General features: G+C 47.5%; 1 protein-coding gene and 1 long non-coding RNA gene across 5 annotated transcripts in view; one reads left to right on the top strand and one right to left on the bottom strand.

Annotated features, from left to right (window-relative positions):
* Window positions 1–5,269, top strand: part of L3MBTL4 (L3MBTL histone methyl-lysine binding protein 4) — a 192,708-nt gene extending 187,439 nt beyond the window's left edge. The window contains 2 exon segments of the mRNA XM_064481596.1: window positions 3,732–3,794; window positions 4,762–5,269. Coding sequence (XP_064337666.1) covers window positions 3,732–3,794; window positions 4,762–4,941 — 243 coding nt within the window. The 3' untranslated portion in view covers window positions 4,942–5,269.
* LOC116148798 (uncharacterized) lies at window positions 25–15,083 on the bottom strand. Of its 4 annotated transcripts, none has more exons than XR_010378711.1 (5): window positions 9,101–15,083; window positions 5,862–6,460; window positions 4,587–4,699; window positions 3,425–3,781; window positions 25–1,592 (listed from the first exon to the last, which is right to left on the bottom strand). It is a non-coding gene; the product is annotated as an uncharacterized LOC116148798 (long non-coding RNA). The 4 variants fall into 4 exon arrangements; XR_004132381.2 differs by lacking the exon at window positions 9,101–15,083 and having other exon boundaries at window positions 29–1,592; window positions 3,425–3,526; window positions 3,658–3,781; window positions 5,862–8,292; XR_010378712.1 differs by lacking the exon at window positions 9,101–15,083 and having other exon boundaries at window positions 27–1,592; window positions 6,276–8,292.
* Window positions 15,084–27,690: the final 12,607 nt, after the last annotated feature.

Below are 27,690 nucleotides of genomic sequence, written 5' to 3'. Positions count from 1 at the left end.
GGGAAGCCCTTTGGTCCGGCCCTGCCCTCCCCAACCTCATGCACCCTCGCCATCACCTGCCCACCCCAACCCCAGGGCTGATTCAGGCTGAGGATCCCAAACCTCCAGGCTCGCGTCCCTGCAGCCCTGGGCCAGCACCCCCCACCGGACACCCTATGCCCAAGGCCCGGGGACTCCGAGTCCTCACTCCCAGCAGCCCCGTGTCCTTCCATAGCCACAGGGGATCGGGTCAACCTCGGGTTTATTTGTGAGGTAAATTAGATCACAGCAGTGCAGAGTGGGGGAGTGGATTCGACTTCAGTGTCAACATGCTTGACAGTACTGGCTTTGAATAAGGACCAGGTAAGTGCCACTGCTCACTGTGATGCCGTGGCAACACTTCACACTTAAAGCCACACACTCTTCGACGTTTCTTTTGATCAAGGTGTTTTCACATGTCAGGCCTTTATTTTTTCTTTTAAATGAAGAAAACCCTGAGTCACTCTGAGGACGAGACAGTGATGCTGGAGTTCATTTAGTCACAGAATGTTCCTTGAGTGCTCACTGCGGCCAACTTGACTTAGTCTCACTTTGAGGCTTCTTTTCCAGCCCCAGACAAGGAGCAGGAGGCAGAGGCCACGCAGAGGCTGAGGTCCGGCCAGGCTGGCCTGCTGCCCCTGCTCGCCTCGGCAGCTCACATGCCCGGCACCCTCCGTGTGGAGTGGGGGCCCTGCTGGGGGGCTCCTGCGGAACGGAGACGACTAGACGGGCCAGGCATTGGCAGGGGGCGACTAAAGGTGACGCTGCTCCCTGCAGAGTATGTGGGGTCTGCCCTCGCCCCATCTGTAGTCAGTGAACTCTGAACAGTTCAGAGCCGACTGACAGAATTAAAACCTGCTGTGCTGGTAATCGAACCACGGACGGGTTTGCCCTTGAAAGGACAGTGGTGACCGGGAGGGGGGGGCAGCCTCTCACTGCGGACCCGCAGGCCTCTCATCTGACCACGTCCTACGCTCCTGGCTGTATTCTCACGTTCTGTCACACATTTTCTGGTACCAAGATTGGTCCTCCAGGGGAATCTGATGGTTCAGAGTGTGGGCTTTGTGATCATTCTGCTTGTAGCCTTGAAAACAGGGCAGCCCGTCAGAAGGGGGCTCCCTGGGGGCATTCCAGAGTTCCACCGCAGAGCTGCTGTTCTAGACGCTGAGTCAAGAATGGTGGGTGGGGTAGCGAGGTGGGAGGGACCTTGAGAGGTCCGGTAGGTCGGGGCCAGCAGGGATGGGAGGGCTGTTCTTTGTGCTGTGTTCCCTTTGGGCAGAGCATCGGAGTGGGAGCTCAGCGGCCAGGGGCAGGCATGTTGAAATGGCTTGTGGTCCTTGTGTGACACGCCATCCAGGGAGACTCCAGGCAGCTGCTGTCTCTGGCAGCGCAAGGATGCTCCCTCTCGGCTGTCTTCCTGGCCTGGGGGAGAGCTCCCCTCCGAGCGTGTACCGGAGCATCTGTCACAGCGCCTGGAGGTGGGGGCTGGCTTGTAACTCCTTTGCCGCGTGGCTGTTTGCGCTAGAGCAGAGTCTCTCAAAGCTCGGGCAGGCTGTGGAGTCAACTGAACGGTTCTAAAAGGAGACACAAGGCCAGATGAAAGTACATCGCTGTGGTAATGGTTATTGTTTTGTGGAAGGCTTGTTAGAAATATGTGGGCGTGCACACACTCAAGCCGTGGTCCCTGGGAAGTGTATTTCTTACTCTGGTTGTGGAAGTGTTCTGTAGGGGGCACAAGCATTGAAAAGTAGGGACTAAATTATTTGTAGATCTTTTTCCATCTTGATAGCAAGTAACTTGCCAGAGTAGGTGTGTGACGAGTGAGTGAGTGAGTGAATTAGGTGGTGAATTTCTGCAGCCCCTCCTGCCAGGTGTCCTTGGGCACACGTGGCCTGGATGCGACGCGGATGTACATTACAGCCACGGGTGGGGCTCAGGGGTGCTTGGTGCCTGTCTGGGAACTTTTCTTTCTTGCATTCAAAGGTGCCTTTTAAAGCAGCACATCTAAATCGCCCGGGCCTCATCCAAGTGCTCCCTACATTTCCCTTCACTCTTAAAGACAGTGGTCGCTTTAAGGGCAGTCTTCACACAGGGGTGTTTTGAAAAATTCAGGATACTGCTCACTAAGCACAGCAGCCTTACACAATCAGGCCCTGAAGCAGCGCAAATAACAAATTCCACTGTTAAGAAATGAGCCCCGGGTTGGAAACACGGTCCCTGGTGGACCGGCAGCCAGGACCAGTGTCAGTGAGAGGAAAATACCTGCATTTGGGGAGAGTTAGGGGAGCAGCAGCCCCACCACCAGGGCCCAGGAGAACGCCAGGCAGGGAGGTCAGCGGGGAGGTGACGGGCTCAGCTCAGGGCCTGCACAGCCTCTCTCAGGTCTTTCCAAACTGCTGTCATCCCCAGAACTAACTTAGTGTCCTCCCAAAACAAAGTCTGGGTGTTGGCTGTGGGACGCTGCGCTCCCGAGCACCCCTCCTCCACTCCAGGTGTGCTGGGCTCCAGCAGGGCCGCCATCACCTCAGGAAAGCAGATGCCCCGACGCAGCGTCCTGGGCGGAGGCAAAGGATGAAGGACAGCAGCTTCCTCCCACGTGGAGTTGGCTCCATGAGGCCGTCTCTGCGGGGGAGAGGAACCTGTCTCATACTCCTCTGTGGTCTGTTACTTTTAGAAAGTTTGTAGCAAACAGGCTTCTGTGAGAGCTCAAAGTGGAACTGATTCTTGGAGGGATAAATCCTGACTAGCAGTATTGAACAGTAATACCAAAACAAGGACCCAGGCCTCTGGGTACTTTAAAATTCTGGCTAGAAAAGTCTGCCTTAGTAGATTTCATGGACTATGTTCTTTACTTTGGAAAAAAGGCAGATTGAACAGAATCAGAATCTCTTTCCAAAAAGACCGAGGATCTCAGACACGTGGTAAAACTGTCCAGGGAAGACAGCAAAGGACAGCGGGATGGGACAGCGAGGGGCTGTGCTGGCCGGGCCCGGGGCCACCCTCTCGGTACGGTGGCTCTTTTCACTCTCTGCTTTAGCACATTATTTATCCTCATTAAAAAAATCCAATCTCCTCCGACATGGACAGTGATTTCTTGGCTCACGATACTAAGAGGGAGTGTGACCCTTCTTTTCAAAATTTGTTTGCCCAGAAAAGGACATTTTAATCTCTGACAAGCATCAAAGCCACACACCCCCTTTTTTGAGAAGTTCCTGGGGCCCGTATTTACAGGACACCCCGGCGGGAGCCCGGGGCCCTGGTGCTGGCGGCTCTCCCTAGGAACCGGTGAGCGAGTGACAACACGCTCTTCAGCTGGTTCCCAGTCCCGGTTTTCTCTTTAATTTTCCCACTACAACCCTCAGCCCCCTGCCTGTGAGGGACCTTTCACAAGCACAGTGGCTCTTACCAGGCGGCATCCAACTCATTTTTCATTGTCACAACTGACTGACAGAAGGTTCCAGACGCCAAGCCTCTGCACAAGTGGGGACAGTCATCGGCGTCCTGACACCTGTAACCCAACGCAGGTCAGCCTGGAGGTGAGAGGCCGGAAAGGTTTCCGAGCAAAGGCCCCTGTGCCTGGGGAGTCACTGCTCATTTACGTCCCGAGTGCTGGAGGGATCTGAAGTGTATTTCACTCACACGCTGAATGACTGCAGCCCAAGGTGTTATTTCAGGTGCGTGTTTTAAATCAGGCTTTTCATCTTGCGCTGCAGGTGGTGGAGTTTGTGCAGTCTCTCCTGGGCTGCGAAGAGCACGCCAAGTGCTTCAAGAAAGAGGTAAGAGGTGTACTGATTATACCTATTTCTCTATTTGTATACCCAGAAGTGCTTTGCTTCCATTTACTTAAGGGTAAGAGCGAGCAGTTTGGGGCTGGTGGGAGAAGGAGGTCCAGCGGGGGCCCAGGGCAACCTCTGTCTGGGTGGCTGACGTGCGCTGGGCTTGGTCACAGATGGCCGTCACTGTGCTCTGAGACCTCTCAGCAAGTCAGCTATGAGAACGCATCCATCAGTTTATCCCAAGGCCCCTGTACTGTGACTTCTGGCTCCACTGGGGGCTGGGAGGATCTGCCAGGGGCCTGCACCTCTGGCAGAATGAGGGAGCTTGTCTGCTTCAAAGTCAAAGTAGGGCCATCCTGCCTGTCCCTGTTGGGACACAGAAGCCACCAGTCCTTCCACAGGGCCCCTGCTGCCAACCTCGGAGGGCAAGGCAGTGTGCGGATGGAGACGATGGGGCGGGCGAGGGAAGTACTCCAGCCCTCACCCACCTGATTCCCGAGCTTCCGTCATTACTCAAGAACTCTGAGCACACTGCACTCGGAGGGCCCCGGGGTGCAGCGCACACTCTCCCTCTCTGGAGCCAGGGTGTGTGTGTGTGCAGAGGGAGCACTCTTTGTGTTCTGGGTCCCGGATCCCTCAGAGCCCGGCAAGCCCTGTCTCCAGGGAACTCAGCACCTAGACGTCACAGCATCAGCCTGGAGCTGCCCTTGGAAACATGGGGCTCACTTGGCCCACCCGAGCCCAGCCTCGCACATATAGGCACCCTCTGCATCCAGCAACGTCCAGACTCACCCTGTCCATGGTCCCCTTGCAGGTCCTAAGATGCCGCTGTTCCCCGTGGTCCCTGAGCCCCGGAGGCCATCAAGGGTCCCGTCCCGGCCACACAGCTCAGCACCTGGGGGCTCCTGGAGACAGACAGATCTGAGCAGCAGGGTATTTTCATTTGTACTTACTTCTTTATCTGCAGCAGATTGATGGCAAAGCCTTCCTGCTCCTGACGCAGGCAGACATCGTCCAGGTGATGAAGATCAAGCTGGGTCCCGCTCTGAAGATCTATAACTCCATCCTCACGTTCAGGCACTCCCAGGACCTCACCGGGGAAGGTGCCGTCTCGGGCCGGGACGTCAGGGGTAAACATTCCACCTGATGTGCTGTGGCCACCGAGCCTTGTTCTCAGAGGTAAGATCAGCAACGTTAACTTGATTTCGGGGTCCCCAGGCTCATGGCCACGTTTGATCTGGACCTTTTAAAGGGGCTGTGGTTTCTACGTTTGAAGGATTTGATGTCTGAGCCAGTGCCAAGGACACAGAGACCCTGGCACGGGCCGGGTTCCCCAGCGTCCTCAGCTCCGCTCTGACCAAAGCAGCCCACACAAGCACCTTTATTCTTCGCCCATGCTGTCCAAGAAGTCTTTTCCCACTTTGCAAGCGTGAAACCCTCAAGTGATAGAGTATTAGAAAAATGATACGAGCACATTGTTAACATCCCCAGAATATCTGAGCTTGGCTCAGATTTGCCACCTGGGTACAGTGGGTCTAAGAGGCACCGGCCTGGTGCTTTCAAAAGACCTTACGTGAGATGTGCGTACTTACTCAGGAAAGTGTGAATCTTCTAAAAAAAATTTTAGATAAGCACATGTTTTCATGACCCATTAATTCTTTGTGTTCCATGAAGTGTTTCTCAGTAGTGCCCTCAAGGTCTCTTGGAGCGAGCCTGGGGAGCATGTGAACAGCCAGCCTGGGTGCTCAGCAGAAGCCGGGAGGACCCTCCCTCCACCCGGCGCCCTGGCTGTCCGGGGCCTTGGGGAGCCCACGCTCTCCCAGCCCCAGCTCTGGGCATTGCCTCCAGGGAACTCGGCTGTCCTGCGGGCTGTGTGACACAGGGCCTTGGGTACAGCTTTGCAGACAGGCACACCACTTAGAGGGGAGATTTCTAACGCAGGGAGCTGGGTTATTTGTTTCAACAATTCTTACTTATCAGCCTTACTTGTTTTGTATAAGGGACTGTATCTGACTCTTAAGTGGAGTCAGTCCAGTTTTGAAAGAAGACAAGCACCTTTTTTCTTACCTCCACTGACAGCAGGCACTACAAATGCCCCCTCTGAACTGGAGCTCCGCCGTGTTTTGGTTTTGAAGGGCGGTGGGGTTGGCAGTGGGAGAGAAAAGAAATAGATAAGACAGTCCTACAATACCCGTTTGCTTCATTAAGACTCATGGCTTAAGAAAGTTGATGCTGTTTGGGGAGCTTCTCAAGTCAGTGAAGAAAACAGGACTCTTCTCTTAAGAGATGTGCTGTTACATCCTTGCGTCTCACCCTGCCTACATGGGATTTTACTGTAGTGTTGTTTGACATACAGTAAATTTAGGTGTTAATGATTTAAGACATAAAATTTGAGGCTTTTTTTTTCATTAAAAAGAACCTCAAAATTGCTCATTTATGTAGGCTCCATGGAAGACCTGAGATTTGCAGTTTGTACATTACCTGTCATTTCAACAGGATGATCTGGAATAGGACAGATGGTTCCAGGCAGAAGCAGAGTTGAGCTGCTGTGTTCCTGGAGGACGGGATGGTCAGACCAAAAGAGCTTGATCCCGGAGTGGAGCCAGCTGCCAGACATCCCCACTCTGTCACCCAAGCACTCAACCTTGACGTTCAAATGGCAAGTCCTCGGCCCCACCGGAAAGAGAAATATCATCATCAGAGCTGCCAAGGCCAGGAGGCTGGAACCGTCTGACTCTGCCAGTTTCTGAGCTACGCACCCTTCTGCCACCCACACCCCATCACTGGGCATGGACAGGGCAGAGGAGGGGCAGTCAGCCACCCCAGCCCCACTGGGGTCCAGGCCTCGCCCCTGCCCTTCCCCACCCCAGTCACGGCGCTCCTTACCCTTCTCTCCCGGTCCAGCTGGATATGCAATCAGCTCCTTTCCTCCCCTTACCCCTGCTCTTGGGCCTCCCGCCTTTGCATCTTCTGACTAGCATCTCTCTCCACCCATAGCTCCCTGGCTCCCCTGGCAGCCGCCCCACATCACATCGCTCCTCACTCCTGTTTTTCCTTGCTTGTCTCTCCCCACGAGTCTAGGGTCCTAGGACCAAGACCGTGTCTTACGCATCACTTATTCCTGGCATTTGGCATATTTGGTGTTTAACACACAGTCAGTTATTTGTTACAACAGTGAATGAGGCAGGTGAATCAAACTCAAATCTAGATTCCAGCTCTGTGACTTCCTACAATAGTTGTAACTTCTCTATAAAATGAGGACATAACACCTACCCACGAAGGGTCTTTTCCATTTGATTTTGAGGCTGTGTACGCAAGTGCAGTACACGCAGCACCCACGAGGAGCCTGACACCTCACAGCAGCCCTGAAGTAGGTGTCAGGAAACTAACAGCAGCCGCCATCTGTGTTTTGAACCATCCTCCAGGAATCTCCCCCCAACACAAGCCTGCATCAGGCCTTACCCAACGGGGCCCAGGAGCACGTGGGGTGGGCCCTGGAATTCCCCTGAGGGACCCTTGATTGTCCTGGACTCCACTCTACCACGCCCAGAGTCTGCTCCAACCAGGCCCCTCCCCACTCCCCAGACTCTCCAGAAAGGCTCGGAGCCGAACACTGGAACATTAGGAGCTGAGCTCTTGCTCTGCCAGGTGGACCCACCACCCTCAGGGAAGTGCCCAGATGGTGTGAGGGCCTCCGCTGCCCCCACGTACCGGCCTCAGCCTCCCTTCCTCTTTTCCTGAGTCCCACCTGGAATACAAGTGAGTCAAGGAACAGCAAAAAAAAAATGCCATCAGGGCATCAAGAAATACAAACTTCTGGATTATTAGAAAGACCTCCCTCAAAGGACCATTCGTACAGCACATCACGAGTGCACAGCACCACGCTGGATGTTAGGTCATCAGCAAGCACCCCGAGGGGGCTCAGGACCTCTCACACCGTCGTCTTTGAATGCCTGTAACTTCAGGTAACTTTTGCAAAAGTTTCTGTTACTTCCAGCAACCCACAGACATTCCAAGAAAAATCAATCCTTAATCAGCGCTGAACACCTTCCCTCCCTCCGCACCCTGAACAGACCGCAGGAGCGGCAGTGCAGGAGAGGGCCTCCCTGTGAGCACCGGGCTGACCCCGACTTTCAAACATCCCTGGGATTTCTTGGTTGAGTCACCTTTGTCTGTGGACTCTCTGTCTGCTGAGGGAGGGCTGGAGGTGGGGAAACGGGGACGTACTTGGGATTCGGAGTCAGGCCCAGGCTTGGACACCGAGTCCTGAGTCCAACCAGGGGCTGGATCTGGAAGCATTTCTTCACCACCCAGGAAGTGACCAACTTGCCACATTTACTCATTTCCTTTGAAATACTGAGTACTGATTGCATTGCATTTTGTACCATATCATTTTAAAGAATATTCAGTTTGTCTTTCCAACACATAAAAATATATTCTTGAATACAAAGTGTTCCTATGAATACACTGTTAATATGCAAGAATATATTCATGAATACATTTTCTTATAATTTCTTCTTAAAAACTTAATTTTTTCTCCTTATATATTCATGAAGAATCTATTTGTTAATAGGTTTTTGAATATTAGGTTTTTGAATATTCAGAATCCTTATAAATATATCCTTCCTATGAATGAATATATTAATAACTATAATGTAGTCACAGGCAGTCTTTCTTCAGAACACATCCCCGTTCAGCCTCCGTCTCCCTCTGCCCTCAGTTTCCAGCTGCAGCTGGGATGTGGCACAGCCCAGCTCCTTAAAGTGCTGCCATGAAGACAAAGCAAAGACTGGCCAAACACAGTTCAACAGCTAAACAAGCAGCCGTTTGGTGAGCTGGTGCTCACAACCTGATTTCTCAGTGAGACTGTCCACGTCTTCACACATTTATTCCTTTGGGCAGATGGTGGATGCTGAAGCCAATGATCAATAAAACACAGCCCACTGCCCTGCCAGAGGCCCGGACTGGGATGCACAGGGAAGTCCTGGGAGCCTTAAAGGCAGCGGTGAGGACTCAGTTCCCACGTGATGAGCACAGAGGGCGACGTACATGTGGAGAGCACGTGTTGTTCCTCCCTTGGGGCCTCATGTCTTTTAGGGCCAGAATATCCCAACCACTGTCTGCTGATTGATAGTGGCCATAGGAGTGACACAGAGAAAAGTCAGGGAAAAGGGGTATGGGGTAAAAATTAAGTCACAACCACTACTACAAAGGGACTGGGAAGCCAAAGGTGGGGGGAAACGAGGCTCACTTTAAAATGCTGAGAGTTTCTCTCCAAATGGTCCGTTTCATGGGATCAGGCTTACCTGTTTTGGGCGTTTACTTCGGTTTGAAATCAGATCGTGTTCCTTTTGGTTGAAGAGTCTTGGCATCAAGGCAAATCGACTCACGACGTACACGAGGCGGTGAGAAATCTCAGGTTACACCCGGGATAGTCCCACGATGGGTTTCTCACAGTCTGAACTGCAGCTGACAGCAATGGTGTTAAATGCACAAGGGGGCTGTTTGGAGATGCAGGAGCCAGTGTTTTACCATGAAATGCAGGGGCCTCAGAGGTCTTTTAGTAGGGAAAAGATACCAAGAACTTACTGGCTAACATCAGCTCAGTTTCATTTAAAAAAGAAAAAGAAATAGAAAGTGTGTTTATGGGATCTGTACCCAGAGATGCGAAAGCTGCGTCATCATTGGTTGTGAGAAGGGAAGGGTACGCGTGGGGCACGCTCCATCCGTGCAGCCGTCTCTGTGACTGGTCCGGGACTTGCACTTAGGATCTGTGCGGCCGGTTTGCTTCTGCAGGCAGCCAAAATTTGTTTTGTTTTGGTTTTTTCCAAGCAGCAGCAATTCAAATTTCATTTGGCTTGGCCTCTCCAACAGAGTCAAACTGTTCAAAAATCAGTTTAATAAAGGAGCTCAGACAGGTTACTTGGTGTTGATGACTGAATTTTTTCCTTTCATCTTTCAACAACTTGCAAAGTTTTCCTCCAAAACAGCCAGCCAGCTCATTTTTTTTTTCCGTTTTCATTTTCTTCTTAAGAACAGATTTTTTTTTTCAGGAGCCCCATCAGTTTGAAACTTGAGGTTGTTCTTTCTGGGCCTTCAGAGAGATTTACCCCTGTGTCTTTTAGGCTTTGAAAGTTCAGTCTGTGAGTAGAAGGAAAACATCAGACGCACATCCATACTGGTGTGCGAATTTTCTTGCAATGAACAGCAAAGCATCTAAACCGATGTCCTTATCTTCATCCATCATGGAGATAAATTCACTTATTCAACAAGTATTTATTGAGAAGCCCACTACGTGCAAAGGCCTTATGAGCATCTGGAATGTATCTGCAGATAAATAAATAAAAATCTCTCCTCTTGTGCAGCTTAAATTCAAGTAGGTGGAAACAAATAATAAACCATAAGCATAAAAATATGACAGTGAACAGGAGGAGAGAAAGCAAGAAAAGTCTAGGGTTTTGAGTAACAGAGGCATGCCCTCGCTGGCCCACAGATCTCAGGGACAGTACAGTCCGGTGGTACCGCTGTGTGGAAGCACGCAGGTCCCCGTGAGTCACATGACACACCTACACAGACCCACGTGTTGCCACTGTGTTTTCTAGGGCTTTGTTCTTGCTCTACCACTGCCAACTGCAGAGACGTTCTCTCTTCTCCCCACAGGACCTAGAACAGTCCCCACCGGAGGTGCTTCTCAGTACACATTGCTAACCACCCAGGACAAGGGTGGGATGATTATTTTGAGTGCCAGTTTGATGTTAGCAATTAAGTAATCTGTTACCTGGAAATTTCTGGGTTCAGAAATTTCCCCTCCAGATTCTAAGTAGCAATTATCAGGAAGTAATCAGAGCTACTTCTAATTGTGATTAAGTAAAATTGTCATCAGGCAGGTAATTTAAATATAGACTCATTAAATTTAGCTCAGTGGTGTTCTAATATTTATTACACATACATAAGAATTTTAAATACATGTTTTCACATTGCTATGCTTGGTCATCCTGCCCTGTCCCCAAAAATTATGCAAACAATACTTAATTCTTGCAGCCATCCAGAAGGGCAGCTGAAAGATTAATAGTGTGATTTTCAAATGCAATACTGACCTGAAAAGGGTAACATCCTAATGAAACACGTCTGGAAAGAAGGAAAAGGAACTTGACCTTTTATGTGAGTCAGCACTACATTCCTAGAGCAGGTCCTGGGTCATAACTGTTTTCAATGCCCCCAGTTTTCAAGTTAATCATCATAGTGCATGTTAATTTGAAAACTGATTAGCCTTAGAGAATGCCCAATTTTAGGAAAAATGGTATTTAATTCATTAGTTCTAGGCAAATTCTCTTAAGCTGAAAAGTCTGTAAGAGCATATTAAGACTGGAGTTGAAAGGAAGCTACGATCCACGAACTTTGGGGGAAAAGCCCAGTTTTTCCAAGTGAGGGTGGCTGTTTGACACTTGAAGAGTCTTTTAGAAATTGTGACCGCTCTTGGGCTGCAGAAACTTGTTCCACAATTGAGTCTACATTCTGTGCAGACAGTGGAATATCTGCTTTCAGGAGGAAACGATAAAGAAATAACATTAAGGTTGTAAGATTAACATACAGAAATCTGTTGTATTTCTCAAACAATGAAGTATCAGGGGAAGTTTTAAAAAAATCTTTTTTAAAATAACATCAGAAAATTAAATACTTAGGAATAAACCTGAACAAGGAGGTTAAAGACGTATATGCTGAGAATTATAAAATACTGATGAGGGAAACTGAAGATGATTCAAAGAAATGGAAGGATAGCCCATGCTCTTGGATTAGAAGAATTAATATTGTTAAAATGGCCATACTACCCAAAGCAATCTATAGATTTAATGAGATCCCTGTCAAATTGCCCACATTTTTGACAAAACTAGAAACAATCCTAAAATGTATATGGAATCACAAAAGACCCAGACTCGCCAAAGCAATACTGAAGAAAAAGAGCGAAGCTGGAAGAACAGCCCTCCTAGTAGTCGAAGCAGCGCGGTACTGGCACAGAAACAGACACATGGGCCAGCGGGTCAGAACAGAGCGCCCAGAAATGAACCCACAGACCTGCAGTCAATTCAACTTCAACAAAGGAGGCAGGAACATACAATGGAGAAAAGGCAGTCTCTTCAGCACGTGGTGCTGGGAAAACTGGATAGTAGCATGTAAGTCAGTGAAGCTAGAACACTCCCTCACTCCACACACAAAAATCAACTCAAAATGGCTTAAAGACTTACATACAAGACAAGACACGATAAACCTCCTAGAAGAGAAACTAGAGAAACATTCTCTGTGTGCTCAGGCCTCTTCCGAACCCAGTTTCCCTTGGGCTCATTCTCAGGGGCTGTCCTCTCCCCTCTCCTCAAGGCTGCCCATTTCCTTTGGTTGGTCTTTTGATTCAGGACTCATTCCTCCCAAGGCCCTGGACCAGGATCCTGGCCCCAGAGGCCCAGGGTGGCCTCGCTGTGTCCCCTCTGGGCTACCCTGACCTCAGACTCTCATCCCAGCCTGAGCAGGCCACCTGGGCGTCTTCAGAATCCTGGAAGAAATGACGAGTCCTCCCCAGTGATTTGGCAGCTCGAGGGTGGGCTCTAAGGAGAAATGTGACCCGCCCCAGGAGATCACATTCTTTGCTATTTTAATGTGGTCTTGACCTCATTCCTGTTTAAGAGAGTAGACAGCTTCTCCCACAGCAGAGATGAAGCAACTAAGACTCACCTCGGTCCAGACAGCAGTGTGGCCTTGTGAACGGCCGCCGGGCCTGAGACCTTTGACCTCTGGCCCTTCTCCCTCGTGTGGGTCAGTCAGCCCCATCCGGGATGGCAGCACTGACCACATGGAGCTATTTACACTTCATTAGTTCAGTTTAGATTAAATAATGCAGCTCCTTAGACCTGAAACTAGCATAATGTTATGTATGTCCATTATGCCTCCAAACAAGACAAAACAAAACCCACAGTTCCCGAGTCACCGCAGCCACACCTGTGGTGCACGCTCACCATGCAGGTCTGGTGACCGTCACGAGGTCAGCCTGGACACAGAGCCAAGAAGGTTGCTGGAAAAGCAACACCAGGCAGGTTGACCCCCGGGGTCCTCCTCGTAGTTCCAGAAATGACACCCATTCTGCCGCTGGAGACAGTACAGCTGGGAGGTACCAATCCAGAAAACAGTCTTTTATGCAAAATAGGTCCACGCAGAAAAGAAGTCACGTCACGTGGTGTCGGCCGGACCATGGTTTCATGGTTCTTTTTATATTTTTAGAGATGAAACAAAAGAGGCAGTAACTCCTGTTTGCCCTTCCATTCTGTGCCTTCCAGGTCCTTGAGCTGCGAGGCGGGTTTAAGACAATGCTCTTTTCTCTGCATCCAGCCCACCTCCCAGCTTCCAGGATGGGAAGGCAAGAACAGGTCACAGAGAGGACACAGCCACCTTGTCCCTGAGGACACACTTGTTTAAAGTTACACGGCCTGAATGTCCACAGCAGGGCGATGCTGAGGGGCACGGGCGACCAGGCGCGGGTCCTTGAGGCCGAGGCTGCGGGTGGGAAGGTGGAGGGAACCCAGCTGCCCCTCCCTCCCCCTTCCCTCTGACTCGCTTCCTCCTCCTGCAGACAGCAAGCTGGCCCGGCGCCTTCTCCTCTGAGCACTGAGCTCCCCGGCTCCTCTGCCAGTTCCTGCTCAGAGCCCAGCATCCCCACTGCACTGCGGAGAGGGCAGCCCGGCAGCCGCTGTCCTTTCAGGAGGACAAAAATAGCAAAGGCTTCTGTTCCGAAGCCTAAGCAGGGAACAGAGCCGCTGCCTCCCTCAGGCTCTGCGGGAGGGTCTGGCTGGGGGATGCGAAGGCCCAAGCCAGACAGGGGCCCCTCCTGCACTTTCCCTGACTGTTTCCTCCTCCTGGAGGCTCCTGGGAAGAAGCAACAAGGGAGCATAAGCTGCTGCTGCTGCTGCTTAGAATAACAACAACAATAACAGTAACAGCCATTTTCACTCGACTTTCCTGATTCTCACACTTTGCACAGCACGTGCTTTTACTGTCTTCATCCTACAGATGGGGGAACCGGCACAAGAAGGCCTGCTCAAGGTCACACAGGTAGCAAGGGAGATTTGAACCCAGGTATTCCCAGCATGTGGTCCTCACGGCTAACCACCTGCTAGCAGCACAGATACAAAGAGGTGCTGGAAAAATCTCGGGGGGAAATCCCAAGCTGACCACCCTCTCTTCTCATTCTGCACGTCAAGGTTTTTCTAACCATCTGGCTGAGCTGGTCGCTCACACACGCCATCGGGGCAGTCAGCCTAGCCCACGGCCACCTCGTAGAGAGAGCAACATCATGGGTCACTCCAGGCCTCGCCTGGCAAAGCCGCCCAAGGAGGGACCAAGAGTGGGAGGCGCAGCCCAAACCCTCAGGCTGTTAGGGGACCAAAAACACATCCACTGAGTAATACGGCGTTTGGTTTCAGAGAGGAGAGCCAGGTCTATGCCTTTATTCCACTAATACTGGTTGAGCGCTCAGGATGTGCTCAGCCCAGCACTGGGTTCTGTGGGCGACACGTCGGGTTTTCAGAGGATCAGGTGCTGGTGGTGAGCCAGATCTCGGCCCACACACCTGCCTGGGTTCCCTCCACGCCCCACCTCCCCGCTGGTTCTTCCCGGCACCGTCTCTTCAGGTCACCCTCCCAGATTAAACCACGATGGGTGCAACAGCAGTGACAGTGAAACTATACAGGTTTGGGGCACAATTTCTAAATGACTGAGTGACTAAGTGAACGGAGATGACTTGGATGCCTCCACTGTGAACAAGAGTGTCCCCTGATTTTTGGTGACAATGGCACTGTCGTCCATCACCCTCCACTCCCCCCACTACAGTGAGTCCTGAGCTGAGCCTCTAGCTCCTAGCTTTGAGAACCACACTGCAGTCTGCAGGCTGCTTCCCCCACACCATGTTAGACAGAAAGCCAAGGGCACCAAAATGTATCTGTGTCAAAGACAGCACAATAATATGCCACGCTGACAAGACTGCTTTAACTTGGGGGCAACATATTAGAAACCAGGAAAGAATGAATAACCTTCTTAAGACAACCCCTAATGCGTCTGCATGTTCACCATCCTAAAAATGCTACAGACTATGTCTGAGAACTGGCCTTCCAGTGCGTGTGCACACTGCAGTCCTGCTGTTCTCATCAGCCAAGGGGACCTACGTTACTGATGTACTGTAGACAGCTTTCTAGTTTCCAAGCGATGTTGTAGCTGTTGGCTAATCTGGATGTTCAGAACAGCCTGGAAAGACATGGCATGTGACCTGAGCCCCTTAGGAGATGATATGGCTCAGGTTCAGGAAGGTGTAAATAACTCCCTCAAGGTCCTGTGGCCAGAAGGACCCACTGCTGCTGATGGAAGAACTGCCCAGAATCCAGATAAGCCAAGTATCCCTGAGGCCCTGGTGAGATTCGCTTGAAGGATTCAAGTGCCTTTGATGCTGTCAGAGTGTCAGAGTCTTATTAGCTGATTGTAAGCAGGCAAGAAGCTATTCAGATTATTACAGAGGTTCAGGCCTGAAAATAAAGGAAATAAAGGAAATAACGGTTGCCGTTAATTTAACGACTTCATACAGAGATTTCATAATGCTCTGGACTCCCCGCGTCCCAGGCTCATGGCTCTATCTTCGCAAAAACGTGGGAAAGTGCGAGAATCGCAGAGATAACCTTGGGTCCTGATAAAGATTCTTATCGGTGCAGTGAGCTTTCTGAACCTATCAACCAGGCTGCAACGAGGAGGCTGGAAATTTACAAGCCAGGAACTTTGCAAAGTTGCTGACAACAGAGTTCACTGCCAAAATGCCCCTTCATACTGAAATCATTTGAGTCCACCAACGTTGACAACAAGTGGAAAAACTGTTCTAAAAAAATTTTCTAGTTGACGGATACCAAACTGGAAAAGAAAAAAAACAGCTGAATTTGGTAACCGATGTTGTGTGACCAAACCGCTGGACAGTGTCACTCTCTGGCCAGATACTGAGGTTCACTTGTAAAACTGCACAACAAAGGGAACCCACATTTATCTCTCCTCAAATACATCGTCATCTTTGAATTATTTGGAAAAAAAACTCTTGCACTAAATACAAGAGCAGTTGGAGCCCTGGTTAGGATCCAAAGATCTGAGGTCTGAGCCTACTTCTGTACTAACTGGGAGATGTCCTGAAGTCTGTCTGTCCTTTACTCAGTCCATGGGAAGCACAGGTGACTCCTCTTTGGGGAGAGGAAAAAAGGGTTGTGGATTTGGGGGCTTTTTGAGGAAGTAGAAGCACCCGTCTTCACATACTCCCTACGATGCTTGTGGAGTTCTTTTATTGGTGGCAGAAGCCCATGAAATCATATGAATTCACACCCTCTTCCTCCTTTCCCTTCTAAAGAAGGTGGGTCCCCCACAAGATCCTTGTTTTGCCGAATTCAAGAATTTCTGGAGAGATGGGAGCATACAACCTGCATGTAGCCTGAGAGAGCAGGATAAAGAAAGGCAAAGGAGGAAAGGGAGGAGGAGACATAGATGGGTGCTCTGGGAGCAGTAACTTGGGGGAAGAGAAAAAATATTCAGAGAATTTTTAGAAAGTTTTGCTTTAGGATGTAAGATGCAGTCCCCCCTACAGCCCACCTTTGTCCTCTGGAGGCCCATCCTTCAGAAACCTTTAATAAGAATCTTCAACAGGGTGTGTGTGTGTGTGTGTGTGTGTGTGTGTGTGTGTGTGTGTGTGTGTGTGTGTGTGTGTGTGTGTGTGTGTGTGTGTGTGTGTGTATGCAACAATGTACTGAGACAGACCTCAAGGTGAATACTTCCTGGATGCAGTCAAATTCCACGTGTTCTAGAAACCCTCTTACATAACCTTTCACGTGTGTGTGTCGGGCCTCTCGCTAAATTACATACTTCTTGAAGATGACCATTTGACGCTAGACAACTACTTTCTGTATCTAGCACATTGCCTATCACTGTGTCTCACATACAGTAAACACTCATTAAATGTTTCATTCCATGATTGATGGGAGAAGCATGTTTGTCAAGGATTATTATAATTTGGTACAGCGAGGAGTCAACATTCTACAATAGGAGAGAATCAAAAACTTCAGCAAAAGGACACATTTCTGTTGGGTTTTTTAAAAAAGATATTCTGTTGGCTAGGCACAGCTGTGTTTATATTGCTGTCTTACGCTAACAGAAACACAAATGCCAATGAGCCATCGTGTGCAACTGTCCTTACTTTCCAGTCACCTTTTCAAGCAGAATAGCATCTGAAAGGACACCCTGCCTCAGGCTTTGTAAGGCTGTCTTTGCGGGAAAGAGCAGCAGAATCTTTAACAACTGGCTTCAGGGAAAACGCCCGAGCCTGTGGTGTGTGCCTGCTCCCACGGTGGAAGCACTGTCATCACGGCGGAGTCCAGGCTGCCCAAGCGACGCTGCCAGACACAGAGCTGCAAAGAGCTGGGCAAAGTCAGCTCTAAAGCCAGACAAGTCAGCTCTGGGGCTGTCCCCCTTGTGGGCAACCAAAGAGCAGGTCGGCAAACTGCAGAGGAGGCAGGTAGGGGTGCGGTTTGTTCATTTTTCTTCTTTCAGAAACATGACACTGAGACTCAGAAAAGTTACACGAGTCACCAAGAACTATTTTTAAAGCATTACAGAAAGGAAAAAAGATATGGAATACAAACATAAGGCCCGTCAGCCAGCTGATAAAACAGCCCCCTGTGTAGTGCAAAGACGTCTCAAGTGTCATTGCCCCACCAGGCTGCTGTGAGTGTCCCAGGGAGTCAGGACATCACAGCTATCCACAGTGAAGACCTTTGAGGTCATCCACTAGCTCCTTCAAGGCATGAGATTTTATTCTGAGAAGCACAGAACAAGGAACATGCCAGCATCCGCACTGAGGTCAGTCATTTGACAACCTCTCCTCCCTGTGGCTCCATCCTTTTGCATCCAACTCTCCATTAGGACATTAGAACACTCTTCTGTGCTTGGTCCCCCAGAGCCCAACTTAGATGTGCGAACACACGAGTCTGGTGACCCACAAAATAGGGAACAACAAGGTTAACACAACTGAGAGCTTCAAATCAATTCAGTTTGTTAAAGCAACAAGGAGTTTCAGCATGTGTATTACACGCGGTGGAAGTGTGAGGAGTGAGCCTGCACACCTGTCTCCATCTGCAACGCTCTGCTGTTCCCTACCCCCCCAATCCTGGCACCTACAGAGAGCAGACAGGTAGGTGGGGGCCCGTGAAGGGTTCCTATTCATTTTGATCACCTGATCCTTTTCTTCCTTTTTTCAGTCTTAAGAAAAATACCTCATAGCACAGAGAACTATATTCAATATCTTGTAGTAACCTATAATGGAAAAGAATCTGAAAAAATATGTATATGTACAACTGAATCACTTTGCTGTACACATGAAACTAACCCAACATTGTAAATCAACTATACTTCAGTTTTCAAGAAAAAGGAAAAGAAAAAAAGAAAAAGAAAAAGAAAAAGAAAAAGATCTCTCAGGAATCTGAAAACAAAGACTTGATTCCAGAATAATTACTGTTAATGCACACACAGAATCTCTCTTTTTCAAAGAAGCCCAAAGAATTTCATGTGAAATACGCTACCTCACTGGCAGTTACGTTCTCCAGAGCAGCACTCTGTCACTTCCTGGTGTCCGCTGTTTCCCTTCTTAAAATGCTGTGTGTGTGTGTCTGTAAGGCTAGTTTTACTTATCTATTTTTATTAAGACATAAATGACTATAATATTTCATTAGCTTCAAGTATACAACATAAGGAGTCAATACTTGTGTATACTGTGAAATGATCAATTCTTTTGTGATTAATGAAAATACTCTGAAAGGTTATGAATGCCTCATTGCTGGGACTCATGCACAAAAATAATGAAAAACCACCAAAAAGCTTCCGAGCTTCTGTGTGTACGTCGGGGGTGGGGGGGGGCGCAACAGAGCTCTTCCCCTTTCAGGCAGAAGAGGTCACCGCCTGAGCAGCTGAGGGGCAGGTATCGGACTTGAGGGCTCATTCTGATTCCTATGTCCAGTGACCTCTGTTGTCCTCACCGTGGAATGTCTGTCCCTGACCCAGAACTTGTCGGATTTTCAGCATCTGAATGGGAGAGCCAGGATCTTGGAGCTTTGTATGAATTATTAATGGGTACTGACAACAAACCCAGGAGGTCACTCTGAATGAACTTCCGAGGTTTATGCTTTGATCATATGTCCCATTGAATGACAGAAGGAATGTGTCAGAAAAAAATGATCCAGAACAACCCTCTGCTTCTAACACTGGAAAAGAGACATTTAATGGAAGAGCTGGGTCGCCCTCTTGAATCCTAACACTTTGGGTTAAGGATGTATAAAAAAAATCCTAAGTAACAAGTTTAGCGTTCTATTTCATTCACCTAACTAAAACTTTTCCAATCTTATTTTTTTTCAGCCAAGATGGACCCTGTCAGCCAAACATTAACACTCTCCATAAAAACAAAAAACAAAAACAAAAACAAAACAGAATTTCCTGGTGAGTCTAGCCTTTAAAACTCCAAGGGAGTGCTTAGCTAAGATAGAATACAGTATACTGAACTGAACAAAAATAAAGCCAGTGGACACGGTTTTATAGATGCTAATCGTGTCTTTCATCCCTAATGTCTGCATTACAAAGTTCACATTGTTACGGCTTCTTGTCTGATTATATGTTTTGCTGCTGTTTTACTCCTGTTAATGCTTTTTCTCTTAACTTCTATTTTGCCTCATATTAACATCACTATACGGGCTGTCTTTTAGCATTTAGTTAGTAAGTATTCACCTGGTTTATCTTTTTTCTTGTCTTCGTCCTCCACATATGTGTATCATTTTGTTTGTAAGTCTTTTAAAAGCTGCATATGGCTGGATTTTGTGTTTTATTCATTCCAGTAGCCGCTGTCTTAAGCTAAAGGGTAGACATAATCATAATTGTTATCACTCTTACATTTGAATTAATATCTACATCTCACATTGTGTTTTCTTTCATCATCCCTTTTGTCTGCTTCACTTCCTCTTCCCATTTCTACTGAATATGATTTCCTATACTCCCAACTTTGGTCTCTCATGGAAAGTTTGGAAACTAGAGCTTGTATTTATATTATTTTTGTAAGTAATTTAAAATATATAATGTACACACCAAACTATAAATTTCGCAGCATATTTATCTACTCAGAAGGTTTTTTTCTTAACTAAATTCATATGCCCTGTTAGTTATTTGTATTTTACAACCAATTTTAATGATACTTACTAACAACATATTTTATTAATTCCTGTACGTAGTGCTGGTGTTTCCCCCTCTTCAGGCTTCCTTTCTCTTGATGAGCTGTAACCTCTAACAGTGAAGGTCTCTGTCTTCCTATATCTGAAAATGCCTCTATTTTGCATTCAATCTTGAATGATAGTCTAGGTAGGTACAAAATTCAAGGTTGAAAATTATTTCTGTCAGTATTTAAAATCCACTCTTTTCTACCTTTGCCAATGATCCGTCTTTTCTCCCTGGTAATTTCCATAACTTTCTCTGTTTCTGATGTTCTCTGTTTACACTATGACGACAAGTCATAGTTTTATTTCTGTTTACCTTTGTTAGCATGTGGTAGGTACTTTCACTGTGAGGACACGTCCTTCTCCAATTCTGGAAAGCTCTGAGCCATTAACTCTGTCAGTCTAACCACTATGCACCTAAACTTCTCTTCCATATTTTAACATTGGTCTCTCTATGCTGCATTCTGTAGTAACTCTTCAGCACTGGCCTCAAGTTCATTGATTCTTTGTGTCCAGTCTATTGTTTAAATGGTTTATGAAGTTTTTAGTTCCATTAACGTTGTTTATTTCCAAAGTTTCAAACTGACTCACAGTCATTTCCACATGGCCTTGTTTTATTTCTGCTTGGGTTTTGTTTCTTTTTTTTTTTTTTTTTTTTTTTTACTATCCCTGTGTGTCTCTCTCTGAACCTTCCAAACATACCTGCTAATGTGTTTCTCAGGCTGATAGATATTTTAACTCCTGGACTTAATTCATGTTCGCTACCAATTTTGTTTCCTTTCTTAGCTTCAAATGTCTTTGTGCATTTTCCAACCAAAAAACTTTTGAAGCCAACAGACTTGCAGGATGGTTCCGAGGTGCTGGATTCGGCTGTCTGTCCTGTGTTTATTCTCCCTCCCTCTGTGCTGGGGACTCCCTGTCTGTAAGTCGTGGGCTGCCCTCCTCCACCTGCCTGCACCTACGGCCCAGGCTTGGGTCTTGTCTTATTATTCAGATCTCCAGTTCAGTGCAGTGATCCCTGCTTCAGCCTTCCAGGCAACGTGAGGTTTCATGAGGTGCCTCCTTGCCCCACTGTCTCTGTGCTCCCCTGGTTTATAACTTTCCTAAAGCACTAGCTTGTTGACAGCAGTTTTCCACAGCTTCCTCTCATAAGGGATGGCTTAGTACCGCCCTTAGTACCAGCGCCAGGCTTCACCCGGCTCAAGAAGGTGGCTTCAGTCTTCTTTCTCCTGCAGGAGCCACCCTGCCCCTTCCCCTGCCTGCTTCCCATCCTGGAGGCCCCCGCAGGCCCATGCCCCTGGTCTAACCTCCGGTTGCACTGTTGTTGCATTTCTGGTCCAAGGGAGCTGACAGTGACTGTTCAGCCAGCTGTGGTCATTCACCGTTTTTCTTCTTTTTCCATCAATCATTGCTGTGTGCTGGGATCCTCAAGAGTACCTCAAGTGAGAATTTACTGCACCTTCCTGTCCACTGACCACAACAAAAATGAATGTTCATTTAATACTTAGGTGCCAGGCATTGTGTCAGGTATCGTCATCTCTTACCTCATTTAATTTCTTTTTTTTTTTTTAACCTCATTTAATTTCTTAAACCACTTCTGTGAGGCAGATGCTACTCTCATCTCTATTTTATACAAGAACTAAAAAACACTCTCTGCAGCTTAAATAATCTGGGACATATATTCTGGCAAGGACTGAAATGAGTAGAGAATCCAGGTACATCCGTCTCTGAAGCCAGAGCTCCTGACCTTGATATGGTAAGGATAAGATGACATCTCCTGATAATAACCTGACATTACAGAAGATGACGTCTTTTGACAACAATCTGACATTTCTGGCTTTGTGAGCCTGCAGAAGAACCCGAGGAGGAAGGGTGTGGGCTGGGGTTCTGTGGTGCTGGTTTCTAGTTAAGAGTTCCTTTATGAACTACCAAAGTGACCTTGGGAAGTCACTGCAGCCATCTAGGTCTTTATTTTCCCTATAAAATGATATTATTAACAATAGCTGAGAGAGAAGCAAGATGGCGGAGTGGAATGACGCTTGTAGCTCACCTTCTCCCCCAAATAAACCAAAACTCACATCTATGGGCCTACTCAGCCAACCAGAGAACCTGCGGAACTCCGACAGAACATCGCCCTCTTCGAAAGACAAAGACGCCAAAAATCTGGTAGGAGAAAAGGAAAAAAGAAAGAAGAAAAGCAAAACAGTGCAGGACCATTCCAGCGGGAAGGGAGCGGCAAAGGAGGACTGGCGCTCGTTTGCTGGGTCTCCCCTCTCCAACGGAGAGGCCGGTGGGACGGAGGGGGAGCCTCCGAGGCTCGGATCTGCCTGGAGCACCCCATGACTGACAGAACTGAGTTAAACAGACACAGAGGGTCCCCACAACACCCAGCCCGAGATGCAAGCCAGCAGCTGGGGGCCGGGACAGGCTGCCAAAGCTGGGCGGAGGACTTGGGTGGCTGCACTGAGGCAGCCTCGGGGACTGCAGCAGGCTGCGTGCCGTGGCTGGGAGGGGATATGGAGCAGAACCACCTCGGTCCCCCATAAATTGCGAAAAAGGCAAAGCAACACGGCTGGTGTCCCCTGAGGGGAGGGGCGCCGTCGCCTTTGTCTCCTCAGACCCGCGGCACCATTACTGGCACTTCTCGCAAGAAGAGAGGTGGCAGCCACAGCCACCATCTCCTCCTGTGTGCAGCGCCCAGGTGGGGGCGGGGCTGAGACCTGAATCTGCACCCGGGGGCTCCGCAACCTCCTGGGCAGGACTGAGACTTGTTTACAGCCCAAGGCAGATAGGATCTTTCTGCCCTGGCACCTCAGAGAACTCGCGCCACCAAGACTAACAAACTGAGATTTGGCACGGAGCAGGGGCGGGGTCGTTCCGCGATCTTTCCGGAGCCTGCTTTCGGAGTGTCCACCTGAGGCGGAGCAGGCAGCTGCATGTAGCCGCGGAGTGACTGGCGCCAGGAGACAGCGGGTGGCTCCCCTCCTTTCCGGCAGGAACACAGCACCTGACCACGGTGCTGGGAGGGGGCGCGATCTGCTAGCTGACAGCCACTGGGAACAGCACAGACGAGGGTGCCAACAAAGGGCCTCTGGAAACAGCAAGCTGAGTTCGCAAAACAGGGCGAAGACACAAAGACCTCTCGATAAAATCATTAAGAGCACACCGTCTCCAGGAGAACTATATAACTGATACTCCTTAAGCCACAGTGCCAGAGAGATATGAGCAATATGAAGAAGCAGAGGAACCACTCCCAATTAAAAGATCAAGAGAAATCCCCTGAAAGCACGATCAAGGAAGTAGACATTGATGGCCTACAAGATCAAGATTTCAAAAAAGGAGTGATCAAAGTACTGAAGGAACTAAAAGAAATAGTGTTTAGAGATATAAAATATGTCAAAAACGAAATAGAAGCTATAAAGAAGAACCAAGTAGAATTAGTAAACTCACCTGCTGAGATGAGAGCTGATCTAAAGGCTGTACAAAGCAGGCTAGATAATGCAGAGGAACGAATAAGTGAACTAGAAGACAGGACAACAGAAAGCACCCAATCAGAACAGCTGAGGGAAAAACAAAGAAAAATGAAAACAATATAAGGGACCTATGGGACAATACAAAGCACGCCAATCTACGTATAATAGGGGTTCCAGAAGGGGAAGAAAGAACAAAGGGGATTGAAGAGGCATTTGAAGAAATCATGACTGAAAACTTCCCAAACCTAAAGGAATCAGATATCCAAGTACAGGAGGCTCAGAGGGTCCCAAACAGGAAGAACCCAAACAGACCCACATCAAGACATATCATAATCAAGATGGCCAGAGTCAAGGATAAAGAAATGATCCTAAAGGCAGCAAGAGAAAAACAAAGAGTGAGTTGCAAGGGAACCCCCATAAGGCTCTCAGCTGATTTCTCTACACAAACACTACAGGCCAGAAGGGAGTGGCAAAATATATTCACAGTCCTGAATGAAAAAAAGATGCAGCCTAGGATACTCTATCCAGCAAGGCTATCCTTTAGAATAGGAGAGATAAAGAACTTCACAGACAAGCAAAAACTAAGAAGGGTTTAGCACTAAACCCATGCTAAAAGAAATATTGACAGGTCTACTCTAAATAGAAAAGAAGCAGGATGCTACAAAAATGAGAAACTCATAACTGGAAAGGAGATAACTGCCATGAATTACAAAAAGAATAAACACAAAATTGTAGAAGAAGACATCAAAATCATTAAAAGTGGAAGAGGGAAGGAAGCAAGGAAAGCCACTGTAGAGAACAGTATGGAGATTCCTCAAAAGACTAGGAATAGACTTACCATAGGACCCGGGAATCCCACTCCTGGGCGTATATCCAGAAGGAACCCTACTTCAAAATGGCACCTGCACCCCAATGTTCATAGCAGCACTATTTACAATAGCCAAGACATGGAAACAGCCTAAATGTCCATCAACAGATGACTGGATAAAGATGTGGTATATTTATACAATGGAATACTATTCAGCCACAAAAACCGACAACATAACGCCATTTGCAGCAACATGGATGTTCCTGGAGAATGTCATTCTAAGTGAAGTAAGCCAGAAAGAGAAAGAAAAATACCATATGAGATCGCTCATATGAGGAATCTTAAAAAAAAAAAAAAAAAACCAACAGAAATACAAAACAGAAACAGACTCACAGACATAGAATACAAACTTGTGGTTGCCAAGGGGGCGGGGGGGTGGAAAGGGACAGACTGGGATGTTAAAATGCAGAATAGATAAACAAGATTATACTGTATAGCACAGGGAAATATATACAAGATCTTGTGGTAGCTCATAGCGAAAAAAAATAGAATGAATATATGTTCATGTATAACTGAAAAACTGTGCTCTACACTAGAATTTGACACAACATGGTAAAATGACTATTACTCAATTTAAAAAAATGTTAAAAAAAATTGCTTTTGCTCCCTGCTGCCTTATGAACATCAGAAAGTAACAGATCTAAAACATCTTCCAAAATATGGAATAGTGTGTATTTTATACTATTTTACATGGATTCTAAGCTTCTTTTCTTGTATGGAAAACAAGAGGTAGCACAAGCAAAGCTTGCATTATTTTCCCTGAATATACTGCCTTACACTTGCCCACGCGAGAGCTCATTTGCTATTTCTCTACCCGCTCAGGAAACCTCATGAGATCTTGCCATGGTTTATCCCTGTCAGTTTGACATTTCACTTCCATCTTTAATTCTGGAGATCTCACTATGTACTCTCTGAGCCAAATCACTTGCAAAACTATTAAGTAAACTGGTAACATTTTTCCATCTGGAGAAGCAAATGTTCTCCTCTCCATTTCATTTCCTATTAGGCCAATTATTGACCTACAGCAAAACAAAGTCCTACCCCCCACCTTGCCCCGACTGGTGGCAAATGATTGTCCCACGGTTTTTCCTTCTCGCATAAAGAGGGAAACTTCATAAGATGGAAAGACCAGATTATGGCGCAAAACCACCTGGTTGGGTGTCTACTGGTGGCCTGACCCAGCATCCTTGAGCTGCAGTTTTCTCATCTGTTAAGTGCAGGCAGTAGATCAATCCTTAGGAAGGATTCGATGATCTTCAAAGTTCAAGTATACCAAATGCCAAGCAGCGTATCAGACATATGATAGGTTTTCGATAAATACAAATTATCCTTACAAATATCTGAAGCCCAGAGGCATTTATTTGCAACAAACTTCTAAAAAAGCACGTTGACAACATTCACCATACTCCAGCGAGGCAAAGAACTTGCTGCTTTCTTCATTTTTATTGCACTGTCAGGTTTAATAAAGCAGCAGTGTACCTTAATGTTCAACGTTGATAATGACGACTCGTTTCAAATCTCAACAAACACGCTGGCTTCCTTCTCCACATTAGTGGTCCCTTATAGGGCCTTTGAAGTCTCTGAGAAGAAAAAAAAAGTGTAGGATCCCACGTGACGATTGGTGAGGGCGATGAAGCTGGCAGAAGGGTCAATTCCAAGCCCATGAACTATCCGCACTGTCCATTACAAACCACAGACAAGCTGTTTGTGTGACTCATTGGTGGCCACATCATGCTGCCCAGCCAAATGCAGACCTGTCCCTGAGAAATCACTGACCTGCTCCAGTGCAGAGTGGCAACTGGTCTGGAATAAGTTTTGCATTTTTTTGCAATCTTGCGGCTTTAACCTAAGGCTCTGTGGGTGCTGGACAGGGAGTTTCAAACTGAATAGAGCTTTTAGGAATTCTCTGGTCTGGAGTTTCCTAGGCTGGGATTTCCTAGGCTGAGTAAGTGTGTGTGCCCAGAGAATGGGGTGTGGGGGGTGTCCAGTTAATCATGGAAAATGGAACTAACTAGAGGGAAGGGAAAGACACAACAGGAGGAGTCGGGGGAGGGGAGACATGGCAAATCTCATCACTGCCTCCAACCCCTTCCTCTTAAAAAGTTTCCCCATCATCACTTAAGTGCTACTTTGCTAGAGGTGAACTTCCAGAAAGTTGCACTGTCAGGTTTGATAAAGCGACAGCCTTCTCTAATCTTCAGTGTTGACACATAATGAGGACTCATTTCAGACTCCAACCAACACGGAAGCTTCCCTCTCCACACAGGTGGTGGTTCCTTTGAAAGCTAACCTGCCAGCTACATATTTCTGCCCATTTCCAGAACGTGGTACAGACTCCTATAACTGTCATTGTATCCTACAGGAAAGCGAATGATTTCTTCCCAGAGGATAGGAGATGTCACTGCAGCCTCTGCTCCCTAACTACATTTGTTTGAGCAGTAGATTTCTCTCCAAGTCACTGAGTCATCTTCCCAGACACAAAACTGAAACCGTCTTCTCTTTTTATTGGGAGATTGACATTCTCATATAACATTTCATAATAATGTGTTCAAAGGGCACACTTAAAATATATGAAATGTATATGAAATAAAGTCATTGAGAACTGGAGACATGACAAGCCTCAAGCCAACCGGCTGGCTTAATAAAGAACCACAATAACTTGCAAATAGAAATTCAGACTAAAGCCCGAATAAAGTCCCTCACCCACTTCTCATATACCTGAGTTCTGTTGTTTTCAGGTGCTGCCCTAGGGAATACTCTAACTAAATTACTTCAAAACTGTTTTTTCCCACTTAAATAAAAATGTGCTGTGTGGAATAAATTGCATCAGACTTAAAATATGATGACTTCACATCTGTTGTAGCTGCCTTTTCTACCACTGTGAGTTTGGCATAGTCCCAAAAAGTCCAATAACGTTTTGAAAGACAAACACCTCTCTGCTCAGTACTTACCGTTATTTCCCAAACGTTTGGGAAACCACTGTCCCATCACACCTTAGGGAATTTTCTTCAGCGAAACTAAATTTGTTTCTGTCATCCCCGAGCATGTGCCTAGGTAGGAATTTAGTAAAACTCTAATGAAAAGTGTCCCAGTGTTGGTGTGCAGCACTGAAGTCTGTCCTTCAAATAAAGATGCATAAGACAGTATGAGAAAAGCTATGACTTCCCAGTTAAATATCACCAGCAACTTCCATCATTAAGAATGCACTAAAGTGAGTCCTTCACTACTTCTTCCCGCCCACAAGC

This window comes from Camelus dromedarius, chromosome 32 (assembly GCF_036321535.1).
Source record: "Camelus dromedarius isolate mCamDro1 chromosome 32, mCamDro1.pat, whole genome shotgun sequence".
NCBI classification, from domain to species: Eukaryota; Metazoa; Chordata; class Mammalia; order Artiodactyla; family Camelidae; genus Camelus; species Camelus dromedarius.
The sequence above is the reverse complement of the archived record's forward strand: the minus strand, read 5'-3'. Positions and strand labels throughout refer to the sequence as shown.